The 27,994-nt window shown below is 34.1% G+C and overlaps 3 protein-coding genes and 1 pseudogene across 4 annotated transcripts; 2 read left to right on the top strand and 2 right to left on the bottom strand.

The window, feature by feature from the left end:
• Positions 1–12: 12 nt before the first annotated feature.
• On the top strand, positions 13–10,670 carry LOC110735076. 2 transcript variants are annotated; one of them, XM_021915212.1, is made up of 6 exons: positions 13–184; positions 286–423; positions 5,591–5,664; positions 5,771–5,850; positions 6,261–6,412; positions 10,317–10,670. In XM_021915212.1, the coding sequence occupies exons 1-6, from the start codon at positions 181–183 to the stop codon at positions 10,397–10,399; spliced, it is 531 nt and encodes a 176-aa protein (XP_021770904.1). In that variant the 5' UTR covers positions 13–180; the 3' UTR covers positions 10,400–10,670. The 2 variants fall into 2 exon arrangements, with proteins under 2 accessions (XP_021770904.1, XP_021770903.1); XM_021915211.1 differs by having other exon boundaries at positions 14–184; positions 283–423.
• LOC110735077 lies at positions 1,363–3,362 on the bottom strand (annotated as a pseudogene).
• A 1,088-nt stretch (positions 10,671–11,758) lies between the features above and the next one.
• LOC110735075 (ribulose bisphosphate carboxylase small chain 3, chloroplastic-like) lies at positions 11,759–12,746 on the top strand. Its single transcript, XM_021915209.1, has 2 exons — positions 11,759–12,135; positions 12,240–12,746. Exons 1-2 carry the CDS (start codon positions 11,821–11,823, stop codon positions 12,468–12,470), a joined length of 546 nt encoding a protein of 181 aa, XP_021770901.1. The 5' UTR covers positions 11,759–11,820; the 3' UTR covers positions 12,471–12,746.
• Positions 12,747–14,569: 1,823 nt separating this feature from the next.
• On the bottom strand, positions 14,570–27,603 carry LOC110735074 (EID1-like F-box protein 2). The gene is made up of 3 exons (XM_021915208.1): positions 27,442–27,603; positions 26,200–26,978; positions 14,570–14,959 (listed from the first exon to the last, which is right to left on the bottom strand). Exon 2 carries the CDS (start codon positions 26,962–26,964, stop codon positions 26,218–26,220), a length of 747 nt encoding a protein of 248 aa, XP_021770900.1. The 5' UTR covers positions 26,965–26,978; positions 27,442–27,603; the 3' UTR covers positions 14,570–14,959; positions 26,200–26,217.
• Positions 27,604–27,994: the final 391 nt, after the last annotated feature.

Genomic DNA, 27,994 nt, shown 5'->3' with positions numbered 1-27,994 from the left:
TCCGAAATTCCGAACCCGAATTTGCACAGCCTAAACCAATTTACAATACCGAATAGAATCGCAAACTTCATTTTCTCTGCACTCCTCCGAGTCTCCCAGCGAGAGCGATTCCCCTGCACTCGAGAGGGCTCTTCAAGACATTCAAATTCGTGGATTCTGCTCATCTCACAGAATTTGATAATGGGTAAACTTCGAATTTTACTTTCTTGCAACCCCTTTTCACCCAATTCAATCTTACAATTTATTGGAAGATAATTTATTTGCTTAATTCTTTTGTTGCAGAAGACGAAGAAGGAGATTCAAAGAAAAGTAGAATGAAGGAAATGGAAGGAATAGCATCTATAGCACTTTTGGCATGTGGGTCCGTCTCTGGTCACTTCATCCGTCTTCCTCATTCTACTTGCTATGGCCTCCACGGCATTGGTTTATCTCTTTCCCTTTCTTTCTCTCTAAATTGCTCTTATTATTTAAATGCATTTACTTGCTTTGATAATGCTGGGTAATGTACTAGTTGTGAATTTTTACTCGACTCTTCATTTAACCTTAGGTATTCGTGTCGGGTTTTTGACACTCGGGATGGGTGACACTGATTGTTTTTACAAAATAGCCGAGTCGGTAGGGGTGGGACTTTTCAAACCGAACCGTGAAACCGCCCGTTACCGAACCGAACCATCACGGACCGATCCATTTATAAACCGATAAATTTAAATCGAAAACCGAACTGAACCGTTCAATATCAAACCGAAACCGAATCGAACCGCTCAATGTCAACCCGTTACGGACCGTAAACCGATAACAAACCAAACTGCTCAAATCCGAACCGAAACGAAACCGAACCGAATGGTTTATAAACCCGTTAATGACCCGAACCGTTTATAAACCGAAACCGTTTAAACCGTAAAAAAACCGTTTAAACCGAACCATTTGTAACCCGCTAACCGTTTAAACCGACCCGTTTATGAACCGAAACCGTTTAAACCGCAGGAAAAACTGTATAAACCGAACCGTTATAATCCGCTAACCGTCTAAACTGAACTGCCATAACCCGTTAAACCGTTAAAATCGAACTGTTTTCGAATCGCAACCTGTTTAAACTGATCCGATTACAAATTGCTTAATTCAAATTGAATTATTTACAACCTGAATGGTTAAATAGTAAATACAATTAATGTTAATAAATGTAGATCTAATCAAACGGCTTAGGTTTATACAAAGGTTTATATCACCTAGATCTAGTCCAACGACATTATTAATATCGTTTTAGATTACTTATTTATTTTAATTAATATCAAATGTAACATACTAGTATTATTATATATTTATATATATACTTTAATTTAACAAAGGTAACAATAAATATAAATTTTAAAATAAATGCAATAAACATTACTAAATGTAGATCTAATTAAACAACTTAGGTTTATACAACGGTTTATATCAAATAGCTCTTGTAATCGTCTGGTTACATCTGAGCTTAGTGTAGAATTTGATATGGTAACTGAACATATGTAGTCTAGGCGTCTAGCACATTATCATCTTCCTCTTCCTCAGAATCATTGTACTTTAATCTCTCTTCAATGCTCATGTTTCGGGTTGAATCAAATTCTCAAAAGTACAATTACAAATCTCCTAGACTATCAATACTATGGAGTTACAATTTCCAATCAGTCAATCACAATTCACATTTATACCACACCATTCAATTTAAAATTTGACCAAGTTACAATATCATTCGATTGTTAACAACTTAATAATTTGAAAATTCGAAAGACCCATTTGCCTAAGAAGAAATTAGACCAATTCACAATAAAATCCAATATTATCATGACCAAGTTTTAACCAAACCTCAAATAAGCCCAATTTCAATCAATCCCAAATACAGGAAGAAAACAAACAATTAAAACATTATTCCATAATATACAAATTAAACCATTCTTTAGCCACAATTATTTCATAACACTACCACAAATCCAGCGGATAAATAGCATTAAAATTAGAGTAATATCAACAAGCAATTAAAAAAAGTCACCATTTTCATTGATTAAAATTCACAATACATATACCAATACATAATGAAACTACTATCACTACTACCCAGATTAGATTTCAGATTTATCAACTGAAACATCATCAAACTACTATTACCATTATCACAAAACACTAACCCTAGAAATTCAAATTCAATCAAAACCCCCAATTAATCCCTCTCACCACGAATCCTTCGGGCAAGCTGAATACCCTTAAGCATAATAGTAACCCTCTTAGCGTGAATCGCACAAAGGTTAGTATCCTCAAACAGACCAACCAAGTACGCCTCAGCAGCCTCCTGAAGAGCGGCAACAACAGAGCTCTGGAAACGAAGATCAGTCTTGAAATCCTGAGCAATTTCTCTGACAAGCCTCTGGAATGGAAGCTTCCTGATGAGAAGCTCAGTGCTCTTCACTCCGTGATCTCACAAAGCGCAACGGTTCCAGGTCTGAAACGGTGAGGCTTCTTCACTCCACCGGTGGTTGGGGCTGACTTACGAGCTGCCTTGGTGGCGAGTTGCTTCCTTGGGGCCTTTCCACCGGTGGATTTTCTTGTGGTTTGCTTGGTTCGTGCCATTGTTGATGTTAAGAGAGAAAGTGAAGGTTTTAGAGAGAGAAAGTTTGGGGTTGCAGAAAATGATAGATGATAAGATGAAGGGTGGAGTGAGAATGTGAGTGATTTGGGAGGGAGAAAGAGAGCGGTTATTTATAGGGAGGTGGTTTTGAGAATCGAGGTTTTGAGGGAAAGGATGTGGAGCGTTGATTTGGGGGTATAATCGACGGTTTTAGTTAGATTTGGAGTTGGGCACACGGATTACGGATTTGGGGGCTAGTTATTGGCGGTAAAGTGGTTTAAAAGGAAATTCAAAGGATTTGGTTTGGCGGGAAGTAGAATTGGAAGGAGGGGAGGTGAAATTTTAGAGAGAGAAGTGTAATTGTGCAAGTAAAACGGCTGATAAGAGTAATAGCTCATAATGGGTTTGTAAGTTATAAATTGTAACACCTTGAAAATCGTGCACGCATTGCGTGTGCTTCAGAACTTGTAAGTTATAAATTGTAAGAAATGCAAATGTTTCAAAATTGAAATTGATTCAATACGACATAGAAAATGACTTAATGTATATCAATATCTGACATCTCTATACGTATACATATCTGTGAGTCTGTGACTGTATATGTAATAAACTAATAACTTAATAAAATAATAAGTAATAATACTAATAACTAATAAAGTAATGAAATCTAAGTCTAACCATTGTTTCTCATGGGTATTCAATCTAACCGTTGTATATTTGACTATTTGTACATTAATATTGAATAATGATTTCATCACCACTTTAGTGATTTCGTGATTTCGTCCATTTAACTTATCAAGTTGTTTGAGTTAGTAATCTAAATAAAGTAACAAACTAAATAACGAATCCATTTAATCTCGTGTAACTTATAATCTATAACAAATGCAATGTTTGGAAATGGAAATTGATTCAATACGATATTGTTAATGTATATGTAATTATGTATTAATTATTTAATTATTATGTATATCATATCGTACAAATGTACGGTTGGTATCATTATCATACTATCATTGCCTCATTGAATCATTGGTATGTACGTATAATCGATAAACATATCTGATTATTAAAACTTAAAAGTTTAAAACACTTGTTGATCGATCTAATTGAGTACTTGTACTTCCTTAATTATCGATTTATCGTATTCTAAGTATCAACTCATTAAATCATGGTCATGACGCGATCTTTAAAACAATCATGAATTCATGACCCAAACCGCTTATAAACCGAACCGGCATGATCCGAACTGTTCATTAACCGAACCGACATTGGACTGTGTAAACCCTCCCTTAAACCGGCCCATTTCAAACCGAACCAGCATGATCCGTACCGTTTATAAACCGAACCAACATTGACCCGGGTAAACCTGCCCCTAAACCGACCCGTTTCAAACCGAACCGACATGATCCAAACCGTTTGTAAACCGAATCGACATCAACCCGGGTAAACCCGCCCCCTAAACCGACCCGTTTCAAACTGAACCGGCATGAACCGAATTGTTTATAAACCGACCCGCTTATGACCCAAACCGAATTTAAACCGTAAAGAAATAAACCGAAACCGAACCGACCCGTGACTAACCCAAACCGAATTGAACCGACCCGTCAGCTAAATCAAACCGTTTCAACCCGAACCGCTCCAAACCGAAACCGACTCGCACCTCGGTCAAACCGAACCGCCAAACCGAAGTCCCGCCCCTACGAGTCGGACATGGGACATGAATTTGTGTCAGTAAACTAATTCTAATAGTGTTCATTGTTCAGTTTTGTGTAAATCTTTTATTTTGATTTGAAAAATTTATACTGTAAGGGTTTTTTAGTTTCCCTGCTTGATTGTTTATGGATGAGAGGAAAATGTAGAGTGATGGCATTTCCCTAGATTATTGCACCTCACTTTCTGAGAAAACTATAGTATGTATCGAGTTTGTCGCGATAGTTATGTACAGGAAGTATGATAGTTTATACATTCTGGTTCATAAGGTTCACCTTATTTTTTGGTCCCTTTTCATATTTTTAGAGAGAGGGTGATTCACACCTTATGGGGTGAACTTTATTATTAGATGCTACTTCCCACAATTTGATTATTACAAATTTACAATATTACTACCTTTGCTGGGCTTTGGTTGTCATCTAGCTACTTCAAACTATATTATCAAAGTGACATACATTTTGGATGGAGGGAATAGAATCATTGCAACTTTGCAAGAAAAAGTGTAATGGGATATTGGATTTTTGTCATATTGGCGAATTGCATTTGTTTTGGTTCCCATTATCTCGTTATGACAACTTATACTTGTCACTAGTAGTCACATACTATTTGCATGGCTAGTAGCTGTTAGCTATGTATGACATTTTCCATCCCCTCATTACATAACTTGTTCATTCTGACTCAGCCCATGCTTGGCACACATTTCCTGGTTAGCAATGTAATCAAGGCTATTTCCTTTATGGATCTTCCCCTAGAAGCATGGTTAGATGTTAAGAGCTGGTTCCTTCTTGCTTCCTCCAAATCACAATATTTTTGTACTTTAAGCTTCATTTTGCCTGATTTTTTATGACACTCTTGTACCATTCTAATCACAAAATCCTGCTTGCTATTTGAAGCTGATGGGGTATCGGTAATGCTTTGTTACAATTTTATGCTTTTGCATACCAGCATGTTTAGTACACAACACCCATGTGCACATGTAAATTCTCTCACAATGAAGTACTAGGAGCTGTTTAGTGAGAGATCAACAAGAACATTTGATCTGTATATCCTGCTTCTTTTACTTATTTGTGAATATGTCAATGCTGTATTATGGAATAATTAAAGGTTTTAACCAACTAATTATGTGCAGTAAGATTCTTATAAATTGTGGATGTTGTTTGTGGTGCCTTGTCATGTTTTATTCTATCTTTTACCCTATTTTCTGTTATCTTGTACATTTTTATAAATTTGAGCTGTCTTTGTACCTCTTGACGTTGATCGTGTCTCTGATTTGGTCAGAACTTGCATGTGAAAGAGAGTGCAGTAGAGGTGATGACTATCGTTTGATCAAGCTCAATATTGTTGATTTCGCCGTAATAATTTCCAAAATATTCTCTCTATTTCATATCACTTTCTCTGTTTCTCACCTTGCAGTTGTATTTCACTCTCATTATTGTTTGATGACATACTACATGACAGACTAAAAAAGAAGCGACTGTGGTTGTGGAATGCAAAGGACATGATGCTGCAAGGTTTAAGAATGCTGAATATGTACATGGGTAAACGTTCCAAAACTACCTTAGTGACGTGTTTTTTCATTTTGGTAGGAACATGAGTGGACTTTAATTTATTTATTTTGGTTAAAATCCTTTTTAAGGTGTGTAACTTTTGCCTATTGTTTAGTTTTTATTCTATTTATCAAAGATGTAGTGCTCTTTAATGATGGTTAAGAAGGTACTCTATTTTTATTGACTTTGTGGTATATGCTGCCCTCATTGCTTCAATATGCATTTCTGAGCTTGATTTTTCATGTGATGATGATAAAGCTCCATCAGATGTATGACACAAATTTCATTGAATCAAACTGGAGAAATAATGCTTTCTTTTCCTCTACAGCTTAGTTTGCATGCTCTTAGTCTATAGGTAACTACTAACAAGTATTTCTTTTTTATACTTGCTTTGTAGACAGCTGGGGGAAAGATATCACTAATGAAGTTGAACAGAAGCAAACAAAAAGCAAGATCATAGTCTCCTTCGAGTGTGAGGCACTCAAAGCTGATAAGGCAGCAGAAGATCACATAAGGCAATTTATGCCGAAATTGGCAGGCATGGATGCTGTCGGTAAGTTGTACATTCTAAAATTTTGGGCGTATCATCAAACATTTAGGTTTGGTGTATCTCTAGTTGTTTGCTTAGTGAATGGTAAATATCATAAATTATGATGCGAGGCAAAATTGGCTACAACAGCGCAAACTTTAGCTTAGGTGTGGTCAACAACATGACCTTTAGGTGGATCAATGAATAACACCACCTTTTGGGGGTGGGTGCGGTTAGTGACATAAATGATTTCTGGCATTAAAAATTCCACCGAAACCACGTAATGTTCTACTACCTCCATTTCATATTATGTGCAACAAAGGCCTTACACGGATTCCTAGGCAAAATTTGTTTGTGAAATATATATATATATATATGTATGTATATATATACATACATGTATATATGTAATACATATATATATATATATATATATATATATATATATATATATATATATATATATATATATATATATATATGTGTGTGTGTGTGTGTGTGTATGTATATCTATATATATAATTTAAATTAACCCCTCATGTTACTATGGTCACACTATGTAATTGGACTTAAATTTGATTTTTTTTTTTTTTTTTTTCAATCTTCTAAATTTTTCACACTATAGTCACCAAGGCGGCAGCTTAAGCCTTAAGGTGCACTCCTGAGGTGCACATTTTTTTTCTTTCCAGATTTTTTATTGTTTATTATAAGCGCCTCACTTCAATGAGGCGCACCTTAGCGCAAGGAACTCTGAATCACCTTGGTGCGCCTTGAACCTTTTTATAACATTGATATTGTTTGTGATTCTGCGGCAAAACATCTTCCAATTTGGGAATAGCATACTCTTCCAGAGCCTCCTCCAAAACTGAGTGGCTGCTCCTCTGTTTTCTTGGTTTAAGAGAGCCCAGCATCCAGATTTAAAAGTGTAGGTCCCATTCTTGGTTAGGGCCCATGAGTATCTATTCTCACTCTCAGAAGACGGAATATGGGTTGCCAAGACCTCCCTTGCGTCTTCTTGCTGGAAGTAATTCCAGATTAAATTCGCATTCCAACTTCTATTATCTGTAAATAACTCAGACTCTGTGGTTTTGGCTGTTGGGATTGCTCCTTTAGAGTAACTCTTCTCTTTCCAATCCACATATCTTGTTCAACATGAATATGTCTATGTCTACCATTTCCAATCCTACATCCTATGCCCATTTTGAGTGCATTAACTGCCCTCAATATACTTCTTGCTGCCCATGAACTCCTTGCGGGTACTCGGCCTCTATACCCCATTGTGATCGGATCCGCATCGTATTTTCCCTTGAGGATTCTACTTGCTAGAAGGCTAGGATTATTGTAGAATCTCCACCCTTGTTTTGCCAGTAGGCTATAGTTGTTGCTTCTAGGTTCCTCATAACCAGGTCCCCTACCAACTTATGACAGAATAGGACCTCTTTCTTCCTCCAATAAATGGGCTTCTGTGATGTGGAAGAGGCCCACCAAAATTGAGTTTGGCTGAAGTTAGTGACTTATGAACAAAATTTTGCCCCCTATATAAAGAAGATATGTTGTGCCATATCAACTAGAATACTGTTTATGAGGATTAGCTTTCCTGATTGGGATAGCTTTGAGAACTTCCATGAGGATATTTTTTTGTTTAACCTTGTCTATCACCTGCTGGAATTTGGTGGAGGATCGTCCATCCACATCCATCAGGCCACCTAAGTAGGAACCAACTCCATTGTGCTTTTGACTTGGGAGTGGTTGCCTCATCAGCCTTAAAATTTGTGATGGGGTATTAGGGCTAAAAAGGATCGAGGATTTTTGTAGATTTATTACTTCTCCAGAGATAGAGTAGAACTCATCTAGGGTTTGTTTCAGCTGTCTGCAAGATTGGGGGTGGCCTTAAAGCAAAATAAGGCATTGTCTGCAAAAAATAAATGGCTTACTGAAGGAGTTCGTTTTTGCCACCTTGATACCTTGTCAACTTCTTTTTCCTTCCATTATAGTTATAAAGAGGTAAGGGGAAAAGGAATCCACTTGTTGTAATCCCACTTGAGGCTTGAAGAACTCACTTGGCTTTCCATTCACTAAAACCGTGTATGAACAGGTGAGATACATTGGTTAATCCACTTTCTCCATATATCCGGAACTTCATCTTAGTAAGGACTTTGATCAAGAAATCCCATTTTACCCTATCATAAGCCTTGCTAAGATCGATCTTTAGGATACCTTCAAATAATCTCCCACCTTTCTTTCTCTTCTTGATCGAATTGAGAATCTCATGGGCTATAAAACAATTATCTGCCATTAGTCATCCCGGAACAAATGCATACTAGAAATCACCAATAAGATTAAGGACACTTTTTTGCCGATTCACCATGCACTTCGAAATGATCTTAAACACCGAGTTACACAGAGTAATTGGCCGAAAGTCCCCTACTCTTGAAGGTTGGTCTACCTTAGGAACCAGGGAAATGAATGTTAAGTCCCCTTCTGTTGAAGGTTGGTCTACCTTAGGAACCAGGGAAATGAATGTTCAATCCGTCTCAGAAACCATGAAGCCTTACGAGAAGAACTGTGTCACTGCCCTGATTACATCTGACTTGATGGAGTCCCAATACTGGCGACTTAATAGGATGTGGAGCAAAGGCTGCCGCTTTGATCTCTTTCTCTCTTAATGGATGTAGCAAGAAATTACATTGGGTATCCGACAGTGAGGAAGATCATCAAACCAGTCCTCCAAATTGTTTGGTTACTCAGCCATACTCCCTTTGAACAAAGATGCGAAAGATTCAAAGAAAAGCTTACTTATCTCTTCCTTTCCATGCGTCCAATTGGCTTTACCATCTTTTAAGGCTCTAATTTCCATTCTGCATGCCCTTGACTTTACACTTTTGAAGAAAAAGACGTCCTTTGGTCCCCAAATGCATCCCACCTTGATTTCAACCTTTGCCTCCAATACCACCATTTCTTCTCGATCTCCCCTCTAACTCTTGTCTATACTCCTGGGCTGACTTGTATTGCCATTCTAAATTATCAGCTGATTGGGCAGTTTGTAGCTCCTCTTGGATTTCGCCCCATTTAAGATCCATCTTAGCTTTATAATCAAGGCACCAGTCCCTCATTCGAGAGAGTGTACTTAAACCTTCACTGCATATGGAACAAAGGTGACCCTGTAACAGGTTCAGACCATGCCTCATGGACTGATTCTTTAACCTCGGGGATATTGATGCACCACGCTTTTATCTTATAAGCGTTTTTTGTCTTTTGCAGGGAGAGTTCTAGTATGATGGGACCATGATCCGAAACTAAGATTGGTAGGTTCCAAAAAATAGCATCAAGATATGCACGTCTACAATCATCATTCGTGTAGGCTCTATCCAGCTGCTCATAGATAGGATTTGAGATTCTATTGTTGCACCAAGTATATTTTGATCGGGATAAGGCCAATTGGATCTTCCAATCAAGAAAGTTGCTTAGCGCAGGGATGATCTTATTGCCTCCTAATATTTGATCTAGTGATTTAACTTGGTTGAAATACCCTTTTAGAAGAAATGGTCCTTGATATTGTAGCATGAGCTCCTGTAAAGAGGACTCAATCTCATCCTTTCAAAACCTAATCTTTTGATGTCTCTTAACAACACTCTTGAATGAATCTGACTTGTTGAATCTCCCTCCCTCTGCTTTCACCCCTCCTTTATCATTGCCATGTTTACCTTTTGTAATGCATTATAATTTTATCATTCAGCAATGTTAATGCTATTCAATGACTTATTTTTCTTAGCAAAGAGGCAACAATGTCTTCTTTAGACCAAATCCCTCCATACTTTTACAGTGAATAGCCAACAGAGCAAATGTTGACAGTGTGACGTGAAATGACCTATGTTGTATTTATTGGTGAAATCCTTATGATTATTTATTTATTTTGTTTTTGTCTCAGTTAACACTGGAAAGATGACCATTACGGGTTTGGACTTCAATGAAGAAGATGATTATGAAACTGAGGATGAACTGGATCTTTGATATTACCGGACTTCGAATGGATTCTGCATACGAGTAATTCAGCAAGAACGTAGCTCTGTCTCTTAGATTCATGATCATAATGCAATGTAAATAGTTGCTTGCCTTATTTTCTTCAGTTTTTAGCTGCTAGTGCTACAAATGTCAACTGACTGAATAATGGTAGTCTAATTTAACTATATATCCAGTGTTCTTGTTGGTTCCGCATGTATTTGCATGAACATACATAACTATTCGTGTGTATGAATGAGTTGACATGTTTTTGACTTTTGCATATTCACACTCTACTTTGATTCTATTGTGATTTATAGCCGAAGGAAAAACCAAGGTAAATAAGGAATCTTGTTAGATTCGTTTTAATATATTTCCAAAATAACTTTTTATTTTAGTTAATTTTGTCAAAGAATTTAAATGGTTAAGTTTTAAGTATTGCATTAAAAAATAATATCATTTAAAAAAACGGAGGAAATATTAAGCATGGCCTAGTCTAGTGATTTTATACTTCACATTTTGGTCTCGATGAATTTGCAGGTCCTAACTTGGGGAATTTTAGGATTAAGGCTTATGTGCTCTTCCCTTGCCATCAAGGATTCCATACCAAAGAAAATCTGATGTAAATAGAACTTGATACTTTGTGAGATTTTGTTACATTTATCTTGATTTTTAGTTTTTATATGTGAAATTTTATATTATCACAAATTCTTGATTACGTATTAGTGATATTGTCATTAGTAATTTATTATATTGTAATGAAAACTAAGCAAATTGTAAATGAGACGAAGAGACTATGTACTTGGAAAAAGTTGTTAATGTTATCATCTTAATCTACCAATAATTTATATTTAATTCAAGACATGTGACTATGTACATATAATATTGTACATAAATTAGATGATTGAGAGAGACAACTATCAACTACATAGTATTATAAATGAATATGTTTTTCTTAACCATAAAATGACCGTCATAACGCTAATATATTAATCATGGGAAAAAAATGATAAGGTGACATTTGTTGTTTTCATTCCAATAATTTCCGCTTGGCAAAGGAATATAGGTACATAATCGAAAACAGAACAAACGTAAGTCATAAAACGAATTTAAGGTGGAAATTGGACGGTCTATTAAATATGCAAGGAGGAAAATGTTGAAAAACATAATCTTAAAGCTAACTCATTTGTGGCTATTTTGATGCCTATTGCACAAGAACCTTACCCACTCATGATTCAAATGGCCAAGAATTTTCAAACAATTCATATCACATATTATCTTAAAATTTTCAACTAGTGAACATAAATTTTTTAAGGAATCTAACACAAACATTTTCACTAGTATAAATAGTACTTGTGTAGTTGAACATAAGCATCACTCTATAAAAAAAAAAAAAAGGTTAGAAAAAAAAAAAAAAAAAGGAAAGGGGAAAAATGGCTTCTAGCTTGATGTCCAATGCTGCCTCAGCTGTCGCCTCGGCTGGCAGTGTTCAGGCCAACATGGTGGCTCCATTCAATGGGTTGAAGTCTACTTCAGCTTTCCCTGTTAGCAGAAAGAACAACGTCGACATTACTTCCCTTGCTAGCAATGGTGGCAGAGTGCAATGCATGCAAGTATGGCCACCAATTGGCAAGAAGAAGTTCGAGACCTTGTCTTACCTCCCACCACTTTCCCCTGAGTCATTGCTTGCCGAAATCCAATACCTTCTTAACAATGGTTGGGTTCCTTGCTTAGAGTTCGAGACAGAAGTAAGCTCCATTATATATAAGTCTTTTAAAATTACATTGTAGTTTGAATTTTAGTCTTAGATCATAATAACATCTAGCTAACATATCTTTGTTATTTTGTGTAGCACGGATTTGTGTACCGTGAGAACCACAGGTCCCCAGGGTACTATGATGGACGCTACTGGACCATGTGGAAACTGCCCATGTTTGGTTGCACTGACCCAGTACAAGTGGTGAACGAGCTCGATGAGGCCAAGAAGGCTTACCCTAATGCCTTCATTAGGATCATCGGGTTTGACAGTTTCCGTCAAGTTCAATGCATCAGTTTCATTGCCTACAAGCCCCCAGGCTTCTAATTTCTAAAGATCGTATGATCAATAAATACTTTGTTTGTGAAGCAGGCTTGTGTTTTTATTTAAGTTTAGTAGTTGTGTTTGTAATAATTTTTTCGAATTTTAATGGAATTGTATGCAACTATGTATGTTTCATTTAGAGCGAAGTGATTGTTCTTGTAATTGAATGGAGATTTCCTTTGTTTTAAAGTGTGCTAGTTTATCAAGTTTCACACTATTTAGCAATTGGAATCCATGCAAAGTATTTTACATGAATTAGTCAAACAAATTAATTTCAAATCCTACAAGATTGTACATCTTTTTTTATGTCTTTTTTTCTTTCTAATGAACTTGAAATTATTCATACTTAAATTAAATTTGGATATTAAAAAGTGAAACTACAACTGTATGTTGTGTTTTTCATTAGTTTAACAAAACTATGGAAATCACTAAATGTAGTTTTCAACTTTTTTTGTTGTAAATTGTCCAAATCAACATGTTTATACAAGTATGATTGTATGAATAATATGTATTAATAAGCCAACCTAAATCATATTTATATAATCCTAAAACCGAAATTTATAGTCATGCCAAATAAGCCCGTAAAATAAAAATAAATATGCTCTGCTTACGATGGGAACTCCGAATTAGATTTTGTATCTACATATGGATCCATATTTTTAGGCTATGTCATGTTAACATGTACAAGTATAAATCGAATAAATGTTGCATAGATCAAAATATATTTGCAAAAATATTACAAAAAAAGTTAAAAACAAAAATAGAGAATTAAACCTTATTCATATGAATTTGCTCTACCCAAAATCACTTGAACCAATTTTAACCTGATCTGAATCAATATGACTGAATATTGATGATTTTAACAATGATTATTTTATTGAAATTAGCATATTGGCAATAGATTGAATACGACCTCATTAACCTCTAAATATGTCCTTTGTTCATCTTAGTTTGGCTTAGCCTCTAGTTACTTTAGCCAACAAAGAAAGGAAAAAGATCGTGATAAAGGTGTGCATAACAAAGAAAAAGGTGTGGAGATAGAATGAGAGTAATCGCATGAGGTTGAGAAAGGGAGAGGGGAGAAAAAAATTGGTATATTTGTTGTGCCATTATGAAGAAATTTAATACTGTTAGTATTGGACCATTAATTGGTATACAAGACTTGGCCTACGAAAAAAAGGGCATCTCAAAATTATAAAGTCGCGGAATTAAATCTCACTAATGAGCTCTGTGGTCTGGCGAGTATAGCTAAGATGTAACTTCCATAAAAGATGCTCTTAACGAATTAGAAAGTATGGTAACTAATAAAAAAACGAATGAAAAAAGCAGTGTGGCAATCAATTAGTGGAAAACGGAGAGAATAACCAAGTGGTTAAGGATTCGTTTGGCATCGCTGTGGTTTTCTGTTTTTGGTTTTTTGTTTTTCAAAATCATATGATATACTTCCTTCGTTCTTTTTTTATTGCATCATAGGAGTTTTGGGGGCAAAATTTGGTAGTGGGAAAAAGTAAGAGAGAGAAACGTAAAAATACAAAATTGTCCATGTAATGTAAAAATAAAATGAAAAGTAAGTGTGAAAAAGTAAGGGTATATTGGATATTTGCAATGTGAACATAGATATTTTTTGTCCTAAAATGAAAGTGATGCAATATTTGTGAGACTTTCCTAAAAGGCAAGTGATGCAATATTAAAAGAACGGAGGAAGTATATTGTATAATAAATCAAAAATTTAATCAAACTTATTAAAATTATGATAATTTTAAAAACTGACAACAAAAAAGTGAAAACACCTTTTTCTTGTTTCCTGTTTTTGGTTTTTTGTTTTCAAAAAAAACAGAAAACTAAAAACCAAAAACGATGCCAAACAAGCCCTAAATTAGCTAATTTAAGAGTGTTGTATAACCTGTTTGTATAAAGTACTTAGGGAGCATTCCTCCGTCATAGAGCATCTCTCTATAGTCCGAAGACTATGGAGTATCACCATTAATCTCATGTTAATCACTTTTTGTGCTACGCAGTTAACACTTATAATGTTACTTGCACTGTGATTGTTCGTTATTTTGTTTGCATTACTTCAAAAATGGATCAACACAAACATAAGCTAAAAGTGCAACGAACTGAACATGAAAATAATTATTTAGAATGATATTCATGCAGCTATGAATATGAAATAACTGAACAAGAAATGATGCAGATGCATCTGAGATAAATTATGAATTATACAATGTACAAACAAATTTAATACACTATTCTCCCGAAGAACTTTTTTTTTTATGTCAGTAAAATCAACCAGTGAAGATACCTGGAACTACGTTCCTTCCACGACTGTCAGCTTGTCCCCAGAGTTTTGAGTGATACACAGATCCCAGATGTTTAGAAATATTCTTCAGTTGGCTAATTTTAGACCCAGCATTAAAATGGAACCAAGCTTCTTCCAAGTCTCCAACAAATTTGAGAGTCGAGCAACGCAAATATTCACCGCCATAGTTCATCTAGTTCAAAAAATAGGCAAGGCCACACAGGCCCATCAGTCAGCATAAATACTGAAAACAAAGCTGAATACTTTTTTTTTTTTTTTTTTTTTGAGGAAACAGAGCTGAATACTTGGCTTCCAATACAATTAAAGCAAATTCCAAATAAGTCATTTTGCATTTAACAGCAAGTCTAGCTTTAAATAAAACAAAGGGCAAAACTCAAATCACAAGACTATGAGATGTAACATTTTCAGTCAGCAGGGACTTCCGAAACAATTGCTAACAATAAAAAATGGTTGGAGAATAGCAAATCAACAGGAGATCAAAATTTAACTGTAGCAACTGATCGATTGAGACTTTGTAATAATGTATTATTTTGGCTGGACGAATATCATTGCTCATCTCCTACAGACATCATAGTCCCTAAATAGAGGTAAATTCAATATTCTGGAAAAAATAGAAACAATAATTCAATTTCTTCTGCCAACAAAATACAAATAGAACAAGGTCTCAGGCTATAGGTTTATTGAGAGAGATTATAAGATAAAATTGGTCATTCGGAAAATAAAAGAATTCATGATGTGAAGAACTAGTTAGTCATATAACAAAGATGTATCCTAAGAGTTTCTGAACGTTTTCAAAATGGGAAAATATATATTGATGTTTGTCCTAACTACAAACAACATTCTATAAAAAGCCCAAACTTTCAATTACCAAGAAAATTAACTTTTCTTTCCTTTTTTTCCCACTATGTTTCCTCATCTCCTCTCACCTCTTTGGCAATCAACACCCATTATCGTTGTCCCTCTTCCACAGCACAAACACCTCTCTCTTAACAATTAACACCCATTAATAAAATCATTGTCCCAGCACAACCCACCATTTTGGGCACCACTCTCTTCTTATTTAACACCTAAACACTGAAACCATTGCCTATCATCACCCTAACAAAACTCCCAAAGCCCAACCCACCACTAAAGAGCTTGAAAAAGAAAGGTCTTCATTGATGATATAATGGTGGGTGCACTTGAACATGGTGGGGGTTGATATTTGGTGGCGACAGTAGAAGGGGATAATGCGGTAATTGTTGTGTTCAATGAGAAGAGAAGATGATGTGGTATATTGGTGATCTGGTGGCCACCTCCTGCCTGGTGGATGAGTTTTACAGAGAAAATATAATGGAGTGAGGATTAATAAAATCCACATGATTGTCAGATAACAAGCTTACCTGCAATAGAAGACCATTCTTATCAGACCCCATACATACAGTGGGACCGTTTCTAATGCTAAAATAAATGCAGAACTGTAAAAGAAGAATGACTATAGTTGGGACTACTAATATCAATTTAAATGGGATATGCTAGATTTTCATTCATCAAAGCTATTAATAATAAAAGAGTAAGATAGTTTATGTGACTCCATAGCTTACCATACCAAGACCCTAACGACTACTACCATACCAAGTTTACATAAAAGCTAATTAGATTATCTCACAAGCAAAAAAGGGTAGAAACATGGGTTAGAAAGTACAAATCACAACTAATGATAAGTTTAGATAATTCAAATAGTAGATAATTAAGTCAAATAAGTTTATGAGATAACTTGACAATCCACTTGGCTATAGATACTTCAGTATTAACAAAACAAGGGACTATCAACTCTCATATATACATGCATAGCAAAGGAAAGCACCCTTGTCCAAATTAAATGTCCCAATCAAAAATAGGCACACTCATAACCAAGTCACTGCATCGTCAAGCTTAGAATTTTCCTCGACAGATTCTCAAACCCATTCCAAATCTGGTTTCATAATTTTCAATCGAAAAAAATCACACATGTATGCAACACAAATGGAGAACACGCTTGAGGATGTCTTTGTCAAATTTAACACCATGATTTAAGTTTTTTTTCCAGATTAGTAGACAATTTTATTTCCAAATTAATAAACCTGACATTTATATATAATTTGTATTTTGTGTTCCTTGTAAAACAGTTTGCCTTAATACTATATCTAACTAAAAATGGAAAAAAGACACCTCAATATCCAGTTTATACTCTCTAAAATCACATGCCCAAACTATTCTCCCATCAATTTCTTCCTCTCTTACCAACAAGTGATCAATCTACCAAGAGATAACCATATAAATTGTAGTAAAAATGGCCTCTAAAAATCGGTACTTTGCGTCATTTACAAAAAATAATCCTCATTTATACAAAGTTGGGATTTTCAATATATGTTGCACCATGCCACAAAGTGGTTTCACTGATTAAGCAAGGTACCTATGTGAAATCTCTTTTAAATCATGAATTCATGTGTGACATCTTAAATCCCTTTAATCACTAATTTTGTACAAAATTCATGTACATAAGGTCTTCTAAACTCAATTTGTATGCTAACGATGATACTTTACACCTTGAATCACATAAGGTCTTCTAAGATGTTACATTATCTTTAAATTGGAAAAATAATTTATTACATAATCTATCATCGAATATGGAATATGGTCCAACATACTACCAAAGTTAGGATTGGAATATACTTCCTAACCATATTGGCATGTTAGTTGAGGAAGTGATTAGAAAAGGTAAACAAACCTATCAAGCTATAAAACTTTAAACTATAACAACTTAACACTTTTCTTATCGATTATAAATTATTTCAATTAGTTTGTCCGTTCACCTAGTCTAATATTTCTCTTAGAGTGCATGCTAAAATGGTGTTTTGAACGTAAATATAACAAAAGAAATATTTGGGAAATAATCCAACCACTCCAAAGTACTGAACATTAGAAACAAAAAAACTATACTTCTCCCGTTTAGTTTTAGTTGACACATTTGGACTTTTGTCACTATTCACAAATTTTACTTTAACTAGCTTTTTGTGATACCTTTTTTTTTTTTTTTTTTTAATATGAAACTTTAACCAATGATAGTTTTAATCATCAAAAACGATAACTATAAAAAGTAAATATGTGCAGACTATATATTAAGACGACTCTAATAAGTACCCACGTGATATGTATGATTGTAGAAAGCACCAACGGTCAAAATATAGGGGGGGGGGGATATTTATGTGGGTTCTTGTCAAACTCATCTCAATATGTATTTTCCAAAATATCAAATTTTTTTAGTTATTAGATCAAATCTAAGCCATTCATTTATTTTGACTAATCTAAACAATAGGCATTTTAGCTTTAAATAAATTGACGAATGAAAAAAAAAAAATCAATTAAAACAAACAAAACATGTTCTTTGGATTTCTCCTTCAGTACTTTGCTTCGTTCCTCTCTCCTCCGGAATCCTTCTTGTTCAAATTGTTTATAAAAACAATTAGGGCTAATATTTGGGTGTACTTGAATTGCCTTTTGGATTTTTTCAGTAACTTTTTTGTTATTTTCTCCTACTACTATGACTCTCTAACACTGATAATTCATGATTAGTTTGAATTATTAAAGTATTATTCTTATAATATTTCATGATGTCGATGTTATTAAGTTCTTGATTTCACTTCTTCCACATTAATTGGCTGTTTAATTATGTTTTAGATGTCAGCAAACTTTTTAATTCTTTGTTTGTTTTGATCAAGATTAATTATTGACGTATATAGTCAAAAACGAATAAAACTGGAACATGAAAATTTAGAGAGTATTGTTGTGTACTAGTTTTTGATTGAGCTTGACTTCATGCTATTCATTTTGCATGATATGATCCTAACAAATTGAGTATTTTGCAAATCAAAGTATCGAAGGAGAAATTGAAAGAACATGCTATATTATTTTAATTTTAATTTATTTTATTCCCACTTATTTTATTTTTTTTGAACAAAAAAATCATCCCAATCAACAATTTAGATTAGTCAAAATGAGATTTGATCTAATAAAATGGCTATTACTTTAAAGGTATTAACGATTGATTTTCTTTTTTTTTTGGGTTTTTCTAAGCTATGCCCCTAAGGTAGTCGAGTTTCTAAGCTGTACCCATGCTTTTTCAAATTTCTAAGTTGTGCCCCTTAACTCACTATCATTAATGAATGGTACCCTCTTTGGGACTTCCACGTCACCTAAAGTTAACTATAAATTTAATAAAAAGATGATAAAAGGTAAGGAAATGATAGGAGAAAGAAATCTTCGTTACCGCAACCTTAATAACAAAAACTGAAGCCACGAAATCACAATCTCAATTAACTTTTAAACAACTAATAAGGGTACATTTTAGTATTGACAAACAGTTGAAGGACACGACTTAGAAACTTGAAAAAGCATGGGTACAACTTAGAAACTCGACTACCTTAGGGGTATAGCTTAGAAAAACCCTTTTTTTTTATTTGTTTTTTTTTTAACAAAAATGGAAAAAGAAATGTGTCAAAAGAGCTAAAAAAGAGCAGAAGAAGTAAATTTTAAAGAGCTTCTTTTCCTAAACAAAATGTCTTACAATCAACTTGTCATATGGCCCATATTTATGTCCCTTAGTTTTTCATATGGCTTTTTTTTTATGCTCGTGTGTATATACACATTTGTTTCCAAGCAATATATTCAATATACAAAAAACTAAAGGGGCACTAAGGTGACAAGGATCCTTGTGCATCTAAAAAAGAAAGTTGGGTGCCTAAGGTGAACCTTATGGTCAGGTGTCAATTTATGATTTTATACAACATGGATTGATTAAAGCTTGTTATTTAGTAAACAAACAAATTCGACAATACATTTTGATAAACAATTCAAGCTCGGACAACATATAGGCTCAGCAAACAATTCGCTAGTGTTCATTCATAGGATAGTGATCATGAACAACGTCGATAAAGCTCGGTCAAAGCTTGATGAGTGCACAACCAAGTTTGAACATAAATTATACTACCTCCATATCATATTATATGCAACAAAGACTTGGACATGGAATTCTAGGCAAAATTTGTTTGTGAGTGTTAAATAGAGAAAAAAAATTGTTGCACATAATGAGTAGCATTCAATTTTCGTAAATGTTGCACATAATATGAAATGGAGGTAGGGTGTTTGGTGCGGTTTGCGATTTAAAAATTGCGGTGCGGTTTTTGAATATAACCAAATCGTGGTTTGCAGTTTGGTGCAGTTCCTATAAAAATTTAGACCAAACCGCACCGCAAACCGCACTTTAATGTATTTTACGGATTTTATAGTATATTTTTATTAAAAAAAATATGAAAGAAGTTAAATATATGAGCTAATCTTTGACTATTAGCTAATTAAAGGTTAAAATAAGAGTTTAATATTTAAATTATAAATTAATAATATTAAAATAAAATAAAGGTCTTGTTTTACAAAAAAAATTATTAAAATTTTCAAAAACTACGGTTACATCACAAATCGCACCGCACCAAACCGCATTTTGCAATGCAGTTTGGTTGGAAGTGCGGTTTGAAAAAAATATAAACCGCAATTTTGTGGTTTGGTGCGGTTTAGGATCCAAACCGCACCACGAACACCCTTAAATGGAGGTAGTAATAAACAATTAAGCTATGAAAACTTTGCGCTTGATTTATTTTAGTTTATAAGGTTATTGTATTCATTTTAAAACTCATTTAAACTTGTTTCAGTTCGAGCTTACTGAAATTTGATTTTTAGGGTAGGATATATAAGACTTGCCAAATAAAAACTACTTTTAGAAATAACTACCTTTTAAAAGTTTTTTTTTTTTTTAAATTAAAAAAAAAAAAAAAAACTACCTTAAAAATCCAAATAGTTTGGGTATCTAAAATATCCATTTATAGGCCCCACTTTTGGTTTTACGTCTAATTACTAAAAGCAAAATTATATTATGCCCTTAATACCCTATGTTAATAGTTAAACTTTCATTCCCAAATTAATTAACCCTATTTACCCAACTTTATAAGCCCTAGTTTCTATTTTTACAAAACCAAATCACCCAAATTAATGAACCCTAAGGCTCCGTTTCTCATTTTCCATTGTTGGGTTAAAAAATAATGGAAAACAATTTTCCCAAAGTAGTTCTCCAAGAGAAGAAAATGAATTCCTTCTAAAAGAAAGGAATGCCACATTTTCCTCCCTACTCCTAACTCCTTACATCCCTTACCTCTCCTCTCATCCATGCTCTCCCTTCCACTCCTATTTTCCCCTTCCTATATGAATTTTCTCATAAGAAAACAAAGGAAAACTATTTTTACAATTGTTGTTTTGCTTAGAATTATTTTCAATGGAAAATCATTTTCCCAAAAATTTGTTTTCTATTAAAACAAACGGAGCCTTATTCCACAAATTAATAAAACCAAATTCGATTAAAGCTTCATACCATAGTTCGATCTCATAATTCCCATAATAATAAAACCTCAATTACAACATTAAATCCTAAATTGGTTTTAAATTCCTATAAATTGATTCAACCCTAAAGGTATATATCTACTCAAGAACATAGTTCGAAAACTCGGTCGTAACGCCGCGAATCGGCGAGACGTAACGGATTTCCAAGTTGTCGTTATGATATTTACCGATTCCGCACGCCGCTTTTCACAACCCCGCGATTACGACGGATACGGCCGTTTTTCAAAGAAACTCGGCCGCATCAAGCATTACCGGCAAAATTTGAAGAAAAAAATCCAAAATTTAAGCGTTTTGACCACATGTTCGGCGAGGGTTTATGCTTCTCCATGAAAATCGATTAGTTTCTCGGTATCCACAGTTTGAATAAAAAGGTTTTTGTAAGGGAAAAAAAAAAAGCAATTAATGGGGTAGTTTGGTATGACTTTATGACAGCCGAAAGTTACCACTTTAATTTATACTTAGAAATTTCTACCTAACCAGATGACCCCACCTTCTTTTCTATTCCCCTCTTCTTCTTTTTTTTTTGCATATCTCACGTGACCACTCCCCATTCCCCACCCCTTATTTCCAACTTTTCAATTAACCTTTTTTTTTTAATAACCCCCCCTTTTTCAATTAAGTACTAGTTGAAGTATTAAAGAGCATACAACTATACAATTACGAAATAAGCATAAGTAAGATTTTTTAAAATTATGAGAAAAAAACATCAAAACTTAAATTTAAAATAAAATTCTTGTGCGACAACCGCGATGCGGTCCGCGATCAACGCATCAATTCCGTTACCGAATCACCGTGACCGTTTCCGCGATCGCGACCGAAACCGCATTTTCGAACCATGCTCAAGAACCCTAATTCCCAAAATTAAAACCCTAATCCTCCAAATTTGATAAACAAATTTCTAAATATACTAATCCGAATGCCTAGGATTAATGAACCTAAGATTGTAATTGTAAGTCATTGAAATTTGAAGTCATTTTATTTAAAATCTTCTTTGAATTATCGTGAGCAAGGATATACAATTATAAAATACAAACATGAAGAAATTAAACATAAATTAAAATAGAGGGGCCTACAAACGATAATTTTAAACGGAAACCGTTAATAGATAGCGCTAACCAAATTTTTGGCGTTTTTAGAGTAGTTTCAAAAACAAAAAAAAAATAAAAGATAAAAATTCCAAAATGGTATTTTAATACTACCTCGGTTTCATATTATTTGCAACTTTGGGGTATTATTTGTGAGATTTAAAATATTCCAAAGCTGCAAATAATATGAAATAGAGGAAGTACGTAGTTTATGACCAAAATATTTACTTCTCATGTTCTTTAAAAAATCCTTATTTGCTCTCTCATCATCATGCGGTTTCCTAAAATATAGTACATTGCCTTCATGTTATAATGTTAAAAGAACAGAGGATGTAGCAAATACCACTACCATATTTAGAACACATATTATTCATAACACGTCCTAAAATTAGGGTTTAAAAATCAATAAAATTCTACTTTTACTTTTCTATACATTCCCAAAATCCAAAATTGTATCTTATTATTTTACTTTAGGAGATATAGTACTACTAAGCAAACTTATTAATACAACTAACAATTAAAATTTTAAAAAATTTATATTAAGAGCACGTATGTGTAGATATATGCTCCTTAAACTCCACCTTGCTTGTATGTAAATAGGCTTGCTTATCAAAAGCTAGTTTAATTTTGATCTAGATCAAGTTGAGTGTGAATTTAAACTAGCATGAGCTAAGCTAAAAGGAGCAAATTGAAAGCTTGATTAAGCTCGAGATCACATGTATTCCTTATTAAGATTGGTTCCTACAAGCTCGGCTCGACTAGTTAACATCCTTAACCTTAGTGCTTTTAATACATAGAACCCATCTTTCAAACAATGATAAAATGATTGGAAGGAAAGTTGATGCCTTGATGGACTAATACTCCCTAATCTACATATTACTCAAGTAGACATGAATGGGGCATTCCTCTTATCCTTAACGAACCAATTTCCACCAAATCTCGGGAAACAAAAAATCACTACTCCCTTCGTCCACATTAAATTTTACACTTTTCCTTTTCATTTGTCTCAATTTAGATTTTACACTTCCTTAATTATTTTGACATATCTCTCTTTCCAACACTAAAAAGTTAGGACTCACTCTCCTCACATTTACTTCAAAAAAAAAAATCTCACTATAATCTATCGAATCTACTTTTTTGCTAAAATAATACCTTATTATCCTTTCATATCTACTTTTCCAATAGAATAACAATAGACAACATGTTATCAAGTAAAACTATGTGCCATGATAAGTGTAAACCTATGTTAATCGAACACGGCTAAAATCACGAAGTGTCCGTGTCGACACGACATGGACACCGACACGGGACACGTGTCCGACCCTTCAATGTGCACTTAGACACTACCATTAAGAGTAGAGAGGAAAAAAGAGGAGAAACATGAAAGAAAAACACATCTTGTTCGAAAACCACCATTGATATAGAGAAGATGGAAACAAGAAGATTGCCATTTATTAGGAGAATTTACTGGAAAGAACGTTATCAAGTAAAAATAGGGGTGAACGTAATGAAAAATTTAAAGCTTTTGTAATATATAATTTATTTTGTGTCCCCGTACCCGTGTCCAAATATCGGATAGAGTCCCAGTGTCCTAAAATGTTGGAACTTGCCGGACACGGACTCCAACACCCGTTCCCAAGTCCATGTAACATAGGTGTAAACATAGATCTAGGACGAAAAGAGTAGTCTTTCACAAAGTCTATTAATATTATGATATTCATTTATTTAACATAAAAACTCAACTAAAATTACTAAAATCTTATTTGCAAGATTGTATGGGTTCTTTTTTATTTTTTGTTATTTAATCATTCATAATTTCAACTTTTTATTTTTACAAGTTTTCAATATACTTCATTTTAATATTTGGGACATTGTTTTTATTCTTGTAAAACCATTATTAGTACTACTTTTATTATTAAATTATTGTAAAAATTCAATTTTTAATCAAAATTACTACAACAAGAATTAGAATGGTTGTCCATACAATAAATCCGCCCTAATAATTTAGGCAATGTATAGTTCATCTTATTTTTTCTTTTTTCTGATATAATCTTCACTTATTTTTTCTAATCCGATCTAATTGCCCAATTTGACTAAATTTTAACCTTATATGTACACTAATCCATAAGAAAAATATATCAAATGGGGTCTTATTAAATTTGCATTAATGTGTACTTTTAAAATATGTAATTTTCATTATTTTTTTACATTACAAAATTAAAGCGACGAAAAATCGCACATTAAACGATAAAGTAGATCTTAACTTTTTTTTTTTAATCTAAAATAAGTACTCGTAATACAGTGCTTGAATAAGGTGAACTAAACATAGCCTTACTTGTAATAATGACATGTGCATTGCATAGTTTCTAACGGTCTAATTTAGTGAAACAAACAAAGGAAATCAAGTTAAAAGAGCTTCCCAACATGTGTTCTAAGAATCAGTGGCGAATCCAATATAGTTTCAGTCTGGATCCGAAAAGATTCGGTAAGTTTTTCTAATATAGGAAGTAGATAAATAATAAATCAACGCACTTAAAACTTATAATGCATTCAGCAACCCAACGGTAGAAACGCTTCTTGTTATATCTATAGGTCGCCGAGTTCGATTTCGTCAACAATTTTTTTTTAACATTTTTATGTTATTTTATTAGAAAAACTTAGGCGCCAGAAAGCACGTCGCCTCCATCAAGGCGCAAGGCGCACCGCCTCGGCCACCTCATGTTCAAAAGCGAGAAAATAGTAGATCTGAGTCAAATAATAACGATAAATCATATTTATTAACAAAATAAAACCTTACCCAGTCTTTAGGAAGCCATTTCGAGCAAAAGCCCTCAATAAATTGCATGAATTTACTTCGATTTAACACCCAATTGAAAAGCCCTAATTCTATAGAACCCTAATTTTTTAAAACCCCTAATTTGCTGGTGTTGAAGCAATTGGTAAATTGTTGATTGCCGGCATGACAGAAACTTCCGGCGAGCATCTTCTGGTGGTTTCCGGCACCTGATTTGCCAGCGTTCGTCGCCAGTTGAGTTTCCATGTCTGTTTTTGTTTTTTTTTTTTAAATTCTCCGTTTACCTTTTTTTAAACCTGTTTTTTCCTTTTTATTTTTTTTACTTTCCACATTACTGTAAGTCATGTGAACCCTGTACCCATTTTCTAATTTTTATTTAAAATTTTTATTTTATATATTTTTCATAGGATATTATTGGTTTTTTTTTTTGGAAAGAAAATATTTTAATTAATATTGTACAAAAAGTATATAACTATGCAATTTTATTTCAGAAAGAATAAAAATAATAATTAAAACAAATCTGCGCCTCATATACAAGAGGCGCGCGCCTAGGCTCCAGATACCGTTTGCGCCTCGGTACGCCTTGCGCCTTTTAAAACTAAGCTTGCTCTTCACCTTGAATTTTTTTTTTTATGTGAATAAGACCAAACAATTTAAGTTCATTTCACAATAAATAAGTTTAATTAAAGTTCAATTGAAAAAACAAAACCATATGAGTTAGTAATTTCAGATGACTCATCCACAAGCTTATAAAAATCTTAAATTCAACAGAAGGTCCTAGCATGGGAAAAATACTGTTATTGAATTCAACACACTCTGCCTATCCCAACTAATTGTCCTCCTTTCTATGATCAACCCATATTCTATGTTTCTATAACCCTCTTTGGTCAATAATTGAATACTAATTCAACCAATTTCCTCTTTCCCACCATATTAGCATATGTTGGGTTAAACCCTATTCAATAATAACACTCCTTAATATTAACAGAAAGTCATGGGCGTTATCATATTTCAGACAGGGGTTATTATATCTAATAGGCAAACACGGATCAAAAATTTGAAGAGTACCTGTATATCATTTGACAATCACTCCAATTCAGATGCGTCCTCAGATTCAGACAAAGGTAAAAGAGTGCAGACCCCTAGCATGTGACCATTAAGACAAACATAATACTCGATTGCATCTTCGTAAGCTCCCAACCTGCAACTGGCACTCTGCGGTATCATTTTCGCTTCTTGCATACTCCACAATTTTGCTTTACAATAAGGGCATGCTTCTGTTGGGTGTAGTTGTGCTTTTCTCTTGATAAGCAACTTGCGAACTTTGGACATAGAAAAGGACTTAAACATACCCCGAAAAAATCCAATATCCCCATCTTCCCCTTGGTCAAGATGTTCACAGGGATCAGAGACATATAACACATCCGATCTGCACTGTGGCAAAAGAAAACTCTTTCCTGATGTTCGAGAGAACCGGGTTCTGTATACAAAATGACCAGGTATATGAATGTCATTGAACAAGCCACCTTTGCTACAACCTGAACAATAGATAAGCAATTTCCCAAGCGCCCTCCAGCTCCCATCAACACTATGACTACCACTAGAATGCAGATCGATCATCATCTTAGGCGCTCTTGTCTTACAAAACTCCTTCCACAACACTCTCTTTGCAAAATCATCAAACCATTTACAAGCACAAGAGAACGCTGCAATCAATTTAGGGTTCCAATTTAACTGCTGGAAAACAAGGAGGATCACATCTTCTGTTATATGTCCTTTCGTACAAGCACAGCTTGCTGAATGCATACACCGATACTGCTTCGATAGAGGCATTTCTTCCAAACAACCTGCAACATATGAAAAACAAGAATTTGGAATCTTTACTCAGCACCCAATAAATCTACAGAGGCGAGAAATAGGCCCCGTCCCTTAGCCAGAGCACGAGGGACGACCACCCTGGGTTCGGGAATAAAGGTCCATTTTCATAATTCCGTCCAAACATTAAAGGCATATAATCAAAAACCTGCGACACATTAACAATCGAATTTGGTTCAATTATCAAATTAGGCTCCAAAAAATCGCATAAAATTCTTCCCAATAGCATCGCAAATTGCGCATAGAAAAATTCTACAAACAAAATCGGTAGCTATTATTATTCATAACTTCAGTAATTATAACCAACAATTTAATAATCCACCTCAAAAGAACCCTAAATTGAGTATGCTGACAATTTAAATCAACGATTTTGTGAAATAAAACCCTAAATTGTAAATTAAGATTCGATGATTTAAGAGAAGAAAATTTTCATACCTCAGAAGTTGTTTTCAGTGGAGGAGAGAAAGCTCAAAAACCGCTTCAATGGAGAATTCAGAGTACGCTTCAACGGTGGGGTTGGGGGTGCAGCGTAAAAGTGAAAAATGCAAATAATGGAGGATATTTAATGGTACACATTAGTACATTACACATATAATGTCAACTTAGTACAACTAAATAATACTCGTATCATGTTTCAAAAAAAAAAAAAAAAAAAAAAATTCTCATAATCCATTCTCGGATAGCCTCCTTTATCTCTCCTAAATTTTAGCCTCCATTGTAATTTTTGAAGGGGCTTCATCGGATTTCACCATAGGAAAGCCCCAATCGTTGTTTCTTTTAAGTTTTTTTAATTCTTAGTTAATAATAATGTCTCACTCGAAAGAAAAGGTTTATCTCCTTCGAAAGGCAAGGTGTTATTTGCATTTGATAAGTCTCCAGTTTTATGGGGTACGATTGATTATTGCTCAAATTCGGGTTACAAAATTATCACAAGAAATTTCTTCCTCACAAAATATTAAAGCGTCGACGGATCCATCAAAAAGTTGTA

This window comes from Chenopodium quinoa, unplaced genomic scaffold (genome assembly GCF_001683475.1).
Source record: "Chenopodium quinoa cultivar QQ74 unplaced genomic scaffold, ASM168347v1, whole genome shotgun sequence".
Classification (NCBI taxonomy): domain Eukaryota; kingdom Viridiplantae; phylum Streptophyta; class Magnoliopsida; order Caryophyllales; family Amaranthaceae; genus Chenopodium; species Chenopodium quinoa.
This window is presented reverse-complemented; position numbering and strand designations above follow the sequence as displayed.